Source organism: Salvelinus alpinus, chromosome 22 (genome assembly GCF_045679555.1).
Source record: "Salvelinus alpinus chromosome 22, SLU_Salpinus.1, whole genome shotgun sequence".
Classification (NCBI taxonomy): domain Eukaryota; kingdom Metazoa; phylum Chordata; class Actinopteri; order Salmoniformes; family Salmonidae; genus Salvelinus; species Salvelinus alpinus.
Window position 1 is genome coordinate 22,097,878 of NC_092107.1, and position 7,694 is coordinate 22,105,571.

The 7,694-nt window shown below is 43.3% G+C and overlaps 1 protein-coding gene across 1 annotated transcript; it reads right to left on the reverse strand.

The window, feature by feature from the left end:
* On the reverse strand, positions 1–7,694 carry LOC139549260 (presenilin-associated rhomboid-like protein, mitochondrial). The gene is made up of 10 exons (XM_071359520.1): positions 7,558–7,694; positions 6,489–6,708; positions 6,188–6,328; positions 5,813–5,861; positions 5,372–5,467; positions 4,142–4,291; positions 3,977–4,047; positions 3,799–3,900; positions 2,285–2,382; positions 1–323 (listed from the first exon to the last, which is right to left on the reverse strand). The coding sequence occupies exons 1-10, from the start codon at positions 7,626–7,628 to the stop codon at positions 200–202; spliced, it is 1,122 nt and encodes a 373-aa protein (XP_071215621.1). The 5' UTR covers positions 7,629–7,694; the 3' UTR covers positions 1–199.

Consider the following 7,694-nt stretch of genomic DNA (forward strand, 5'->3'; position numbering starts at 1 on the left):
TGAATGCAAATGGCATTTTTATGAGAGACAGAGAGTGAGAGACAAACAGAGCTTGTGTGTGGGGGGTAAATGGAGAGTTGGGCTTCGGTTTGTGTGGCCAGCAAGGCTGTTGATGCTATTGACACTCTTCTGTAATCTGGTAATTTACACATCAGCCAAGGCCAGTCCATCCACATGCATTCACCCAGTCCAGTGCGCTCTACTGGGGGCCGCTGCCACCGTTTCCTCCCCCACTAGGACCCTTTGTCCTAAGGTCGTGCCACACCTTCACTAGGGTCTCGCGGTTCTTCCATATCAGCTCGTGGCCATACATGATGTACCAGCTGTTAAAAAAAGGAGAAAATAGGTGAGGAACACAGTGGATTCGGAAAGTATTCAGACCCACTGACTTTTTCCATTTTGTTATGTTACAGCCTTATTCTAAAATTGATTAAATAGTTTCCCCCCCTCAATAATCTACACACAATACCCCATAATGACAAAGCAAAAACATTTTTTTAGAATGTTTTGCAAAAAAAAAAAAAAAAATCTCCTCAAATATCACATATACATAAGTATTCAGACCCTTTACTCAGTACTTTGTTGAACTTTTGCCAGCGATCACAGCATCGAGCTGTCTTGGGTATGACGCTACAAGCTTGGCACACCTGTATTTGGGGAGTTTCTCCCAGTCTTCTCTGCAGATCCTCTCAAGCTCTGTCAGGTTGGATGGGGAGCGTCGCTGCACTGCTATTTTCAGGTCTCTCCAGAGATGTTGATCGGGTTCAAGTCCGGGCAACTCAAGGACATTCAGAGACTTGTCCCGAAGCCATCCTGCGTTGTTTTGGCTGTGTGGTAAGAGTTGTTGTCCTGCTGGAAGGTGAACCTTTGCCCCTGTCGGAGGTCCTGAGCACTCTGGAGCAGGTTTTCATCAAGGATCTCTCTGTACTTTGTTCCGTTCATCTTTCCCTCAATCCTAACTAGTCTCCTAGTCCCTGCCGCTGAAAACCCTCCCCACAGCATGATGCTGCCACCACCATGCTTCACCGTAGGAATTGTGCCATTTCCTCCATACTTGACTCTAGGCATTCAGGCCAAATAAATCAATCTTGTTTTCATCAGACCAGAGAATTTTGTTTCTCATGGTTTGAGTCCTTTAGGTGCCTTTTGGCAAACTCCAAGCGGGCTGTCATGTGCCTTTTGCTGACGAGTGGCTTCCGTCTGGCAACTCTACCATAAAGGCCTGATTGGTGGAATGCGGCAGAGATGGTTGTCCTTCTGGAAGGTTCTCCCATCACCACAGAGGAACTCTGCAGCTCTGTCAGAGTGACCATCGGGTTCTTTGTCACCTCCCTGACCAAGGCTCTTCTCCCCCAATTGCTCAGTTTGGCTGGGCGGCAGCTCTGGGAAGAGTCTTGGGGATTCCAAACTTATTCCATTAAATAATGATGGAGGCCATTGTGTTCTTGGGGACCTTTAATGCTGAATAAATGTTTAGTACCCTTCCCCAGATCTGTGCCTCGATCTGTGTCTCGGAGCTCTACGGTCAATTCCTTCGACCTCATGGCTTGGTTTCTGCTCCGACATGCACTCTTAACTGTGGGTCCTTATATAGACAGGTGTGTGCCTTTCCAAATCATGTCCAATCTATTGAATTTACCACAGGTGGGCTCCAATCAAGTTGAAGAAACGCCTCAAGGATGATCAATGGAAACAGGATGTACCTGAGCTCAATTTCGAGTCTCATAGCAAAGGGTCTGAATACTTACGTGAATAAGGTATTCAGTTTACATTTTCTAATACATTTGCAAAAAATTTAAATAACCTGTTTTCACTTTGACATTATGGGGTATTGCGTGTAGATGGATTAAATAAACATTTTACTCATCAATTCTAAAATAAAATTAACAAAATGTGGTAAAAGTCAATGGGTCTGAAAACTTTCCAAATGCACTGTATAGAGATAGGAAGAGAGGTAGAACGGACAGAGCTCAAACGAGACTAAAATAATAGATCTTAATTCATAAATTGTCACCTGTCGAAGTACCTGACCCAATACCACACATGTACACGATAGGTTGGGAGCAACATTGAGTAAGAAGAGTGGCGCACCTGAGCAGTTTGGGGGGGGGGGGGGTGCCTCCCAAACAAAATCAGCAAAGCCAGGGTATAATGGAGAAGATGTCAAAGACAGCTAGCTTGACCTAGATGTTGAGATGTTTTGTTGCTGCCCTGTGCAACAGCCAGTTTGAACGTGGATGAGTGTGTGAGAGCAGACAGACAGATGGACTTGAAGCTGACTTACATGCCAAAAAGAGCTCCGCCTAGATGGGCCGCGTGGTCGAAGAACCGCCATCCTAAAACTAGGCCAGCTGTGTCCATGACTACTATGGCTTTCAATGCCTGGACAGGAGAAGAGAAAACGGATGGTGTGAATAAATAGGACAACAAAGAAATTCCTGGACTCACACTTACATTTTAGCCGTTGAGACGCTCTTATCCAGAGCGACTTACAGTTAGTGCATTCATCTTAAGATAGCTAGGAAGGACAAGTACATTTTCCTCAATAAAGTAGCTTTCAGCAAAGTCAGATCTAGTAAGGGGGGTACTTAGGGATTATTTAAGTCGTTGAGATCTCCCATGGTGGGTATCCTTAAAACAGCATGCATGATGGCAATTATATTGTTAGTTAATGTCAAAGCTTGCTAGCAAGAGCTGCCCTTTCCAGATTGGCTGTCAGGCAGTTGCTGAAATTTGCATAAACTTGGGAAATGTTTGAACTCTGGTCACTAGCTCGATGTGTCTCCTCCTTTCCTTGAAAATGATGGTTGCTAGGTTACTGATTATCTCAGTAAGTGTGCACAGCAGGTCACGTAAGACACCCTACTAAAACATTTCACACAGCCACAATAAGTCAAATCATATAATTGTCAAAACACATAACAAAAACCTCAAAATATCAACAACACTAAATCCCCAAGTAGCATAACAACGGGTCCAAAATGCTTTGTTTATGACGACATTGCGATTCTGTACCCTCTTCCTGAACTGTACACATGTACGCTATAGCGATGGGGAAAAAATTAAATAATAGATAGTAAAATATCGGGATTTTATTTGACAGTATATCGTATCATTTTGACAATATCGCAATACGATTTTTGCGTTAGCTATTTTTCCTTCATAGCTTGTTCTCCATTTTCTTTTTAAATAGGGAACCAATTTGTTATCAGCACTTTTATTTCCGTGACTGATCAAAACTCGTTTTCTCATGGCTCTCTTGTCCCTCTACAGCAGCAATTTGTTTGGAACATCGAAACGCAATAAAATCCCAGTATTGAATCAATACATATAGACATCGGAGGAATCGCAATACATATCGTATCGGCACCTAAGTATCGTGATAATATTGTATTGTGAGGTGCCTGGCAATTCCCAGCCTTAGTACACATGGGTATGAGGAATATGGTGAAAACTTCCATCTATGCTTGCATCAATCCAATACTTTTAAAGGGAAACTTCACAATTGTATTAATAATTTCCAGCACTACCCCAACATCAACATACAGTAGGTGAAAATGGTGTTAATGTTTTGTAGGGGAAAAAATTGAGGAATGTACAAATTATGTCATTGGAAAAACAGTGTGATTTTGACCAATTGTGAGTAGGCATTGCCTCCTCATTGGTTGATGACATCATTGGAAACACTTACCTTCATCTTTTGTACTACAAAACATAGAAATGCGCCATTTTCCATGGATAGAAAATTGGAAGGTAGCCTCTGTGTGGTTAAGTGTGCTGTAAGGGTTGTTCACTCACATTGCCTGCAGAGAAAGCATACATCGGGAGGAAGATGATTGCCAGCTTAGCCTCTGGCATTTTGGTACAGACGGCAGCCAAGACTGTCATGATGGCTCCTGACTGGAGGACAGAAAGTGATGTCAGAGACAGGAAGTAAAGGGAAATTCCGCAGGAAGTCGAAAATGTTGGTGCTTACCGCTCCAAGAGAGGGACCTAAGCGCCCGCTGGCTGTCTTACATACATAGCTGAACATCGTAGAGATAACACCTGGCAATGAGGAGATGATTGATTATTTATCTGAAAATAAGTCTGTACTTCAGGACTAGTAATCTGTCTATCACATACACACGTGCGCTGGTACCTGCAGACATGTAAACGGCCATGAACTGCTCCCTGCCTAGCATGGAGACGATGCTGGAGGAGAAGCTCCAGAGGACGTACATGTTGGCCGCCATGTGGAAGAAGGAGTAGTGGCTGAACGTGGACAGGAGCATGGGGAAACACAGGGTTTCTGTGGGTAGGGTACAGACAGGAGGAGATGATCAGGGAAGTGTTCATTAGGAACTAAACAGGTCAAAACGGGGAGCGATTTACCTGAATTTGTTCGATAAGAAATATTTTTAATTGCTAAATGTTTTGCTAGGGTTTGCTACTGTCCGCACTATTTCTTATTGGACAAGTCTTTTTCAGATTATATTTGGGCTGTAAAAGCTGTATATTTGTTATTTTTTATGCTGTTTTTACTGTAAGAGTTCAGGTGAGTTTAATTAATATTACAAAATCTATGACATATGTCAAATAAACTGGATCTCTGCCAGTGTTACTAGCAATAAAATGTCTTGATTGACACGACCAGTTAAAACTATAGCCTAGAACAAGGGCTCCTGAGACGTTCCTGGTCCGGTCACATATTTGTATTTATTATGGATCCCCATTAGCTGCTCTTCCTGGTGCGTGGCGAAGAAAAACTCATGGCCCTAATCCTGACACTCGATTACGGTTACAGGTTTTTTCCATTTAAGTTTTGAGGTTGGACTTTCGTACGTATAGCACTTTCGCACGTTGGGCGCGCCGATTGGGGTCACCTCGTTGGTCAGTATACGTTACACCTACGCTGGCTTGTCCATCTTGTTAGTCGGAAGGTGCTTCACCAGATGATATTTAAGAGTGGCTGGCCCAGTGCTCCAGTTATGTGGAGGGTTAAGAACTTTAGTTGGCTCTCCCTATTTTGATTTCTAGACTAAATCCTTTATCTGATCTTCCCTGTTTTTGTTTTGCTTCCTGTCTTTAAGTTTGGTGTGGGTTTAAAATGTTTTTGCGTGTTCTTGGGCAAATTTAGTGGGCACTCATGCTGGGTGTTTTTTAGATTCCAAATGTTGTTGCTAGTCAACTTTCAGTGGACACCCCCATGTGCAGACCGCCCCCTTCAGACCGCCTCCTAAAACCCCACCTGTTTCATTTTGGTTGTTGTCAGTGACTCGGTTTGTTCCCCCTTATGTTTCTTGCTGCGGAACGTAACAATGAACACTTCCTGAGGCAGAGATCAAGTTAAGCGTATTTGCCATAGGATAGGACAGTCTCCCCTACTCACTGGAGGCAGGGTTGGATGTGAAGTATTTGATCATAGAGCGCTGGAGGGATGGCACTCTCCAACAGCAAAACACCACGGCATTAGCAGCTATGATCCCTGAGAGAGGAGTAGAAAAATACTGAATTAATGAGAGATTAGTGGATAATGAAAGAGGTGAGGGGAGGTGCTGAAGGGTGGTAAAAGATGGCAGGATGTTCCCTTGAGCAAGGAACCTAAACTGCTCATTGGGCACTGCACTGCGACTGCAGTCTGCTCCAATCTAATGTGTTTTTGTATCAAAGTGGTTGGGTATAAAGCAGGACAAATTTCTCTCTCATACAGACAAAAAGTATACATTATCTTGAGATAGAGGGTAGTAGTGAAAGTGACAATCATTATCTGTATCAACTAGTTACTATTGAGAGGACACAACAAAATCTATGGGCTTCAGTACAGACTAACCTGCAACAGTACGTTGGCCCTCACTCAAGCTGTTCCACCACTGGTTGATCTGTAACAGAAACAGTTTGACAAAACGCCCACACAATGTAGTGAAACCTGGGTCGTGTTCATTAGGCACCAAACAGAATAAAACTGACTGAAACTGGGAAGGACAACCTGGTCCAATAATAAACATACATTTTAGTTTTCTGTTGCAAAATGTTTAAAAAAAATGTTTTATTCTGTTGCGTGTAGTAATAAACACGACCCAGCATAGGGAATCAACTCGCTAAGACATCAACGTGAACAGTTCAGCAAGAAGAGAAAGGGGGAGCCTTGACATATTTGACCTAGTGCGAGTGGCAAAGTCCACACCCCCTCCTCTGAAATCCTCACCCATTTGCGAAGATCCCCCTGTTTCTGCGGCCGTAGTTTCTCCAACCATTCGGCCCGGACCTCGTCAAAGTAGCTCTGGACCCGGGACTTCAGTGACTCATACTGCCAGATGGCCGCTGTGCCAAATGAACAGCCTGTAAACTAACATGGTGTTAATCCCCTTTATTCCCTGTCAATGCTTTGCTGAATCTGGCAATAGACCTATAGAGGTATGTGTGTTTGAAACAGTAAAAGTGTGTAACAAGAAATACAGTTATATTGAGTAGTGTCTGTTAAGTAAAAGAAAGACCTAAAAACCTACCCCTATTGTGAACACCAGGGGCTTGACCAGTCTGCCAAAGCTCCTGGAGTGTGTGTATGCCACTGAGGGCTCCACGAGGGGAGACGCACCCCTCTTGTGGATGAGCCCTTCACTGGGCTCTGTGTGTGAGGGCCCCGTCTCCTCTATGACCCCCTTCTTGGTCTTTGTCTCCTTCACTGCTTTCTTGAAGCCACATCTCTGTTGAGTGTTGAGGGTGATTCTAGGAAAACATGAACAGTAAGAGACAGATGATTGGTCAATTAGTTAGCTATAATAACATCAGAGTAAAAGGAGAAATGGTTTGAATCCTCTTTCTAGAGAAAAGAGAAGTCATTTTGAAAGTAAAAGGGAGGAACTTACTCACTGACTAAGTTGCTCTGGAAAAGAGTGTCTGCTTAAATCAGTGTTTTTTTATGCTGTTCCTAGGGAGTGGAGTTATTGTTATTGCCATAGCACTACCTGATTCCACTAATCAAATGTTTGATGATGAGCAATAAGTGGAATCTGGGTTGTATTCACTAGGAACCAAACTGATAGTATCTAGTTTTCATTACTTAACATTTTCCTTTGCAAAACGTTTTGCTACAGTTGTTGCTAATGAATACACCCCAAGTGTGTAGCGCTAGGGCAAAAACAAAATGTGCAGCCCTTTGCGACCCCAGGACTAGGATTAAGAAATACTGTGCTAACAGTGAATGAACACAGGTAAGGCAGCTGGTAATTATTTCATATTTACATGGCAGAATTCGTAAACAACAACAAAGGACTTTTGGGCGCTCCCCAAAAAATAGCTAGCTACATGGCACAGAAGAATAGCCAACTCAAACAATAATTAAGTGGGAAGACTGAAGTAACAAGCAACCCCAAATAGTACTACAACCGTGGACCCTGGCGCCACTAGCAACATATATCAAAGGGATGAGCTGTTCATCGTCAAGCTAACCTGCTAGCTCTGGCAGCCGCTAGCTGAGTTTTAGCTATCTTTTCACGACTGACAATACATATATCAGTGGTCAAGGTTGTTGAAGAGCTCAGCCATGGTCAAAATGCATATTGTACTACACCATACCTGTTTCCTCTCTTTGCCATACAAATAATGTCATCCCTAGCCAATCTTAAAATACATCCCCTCCACGACATGCTTGTGACCCGAATGACCCCTCCTACATTCGCTACCGGGTCAACACTCTTAAACGGCTAAACAGA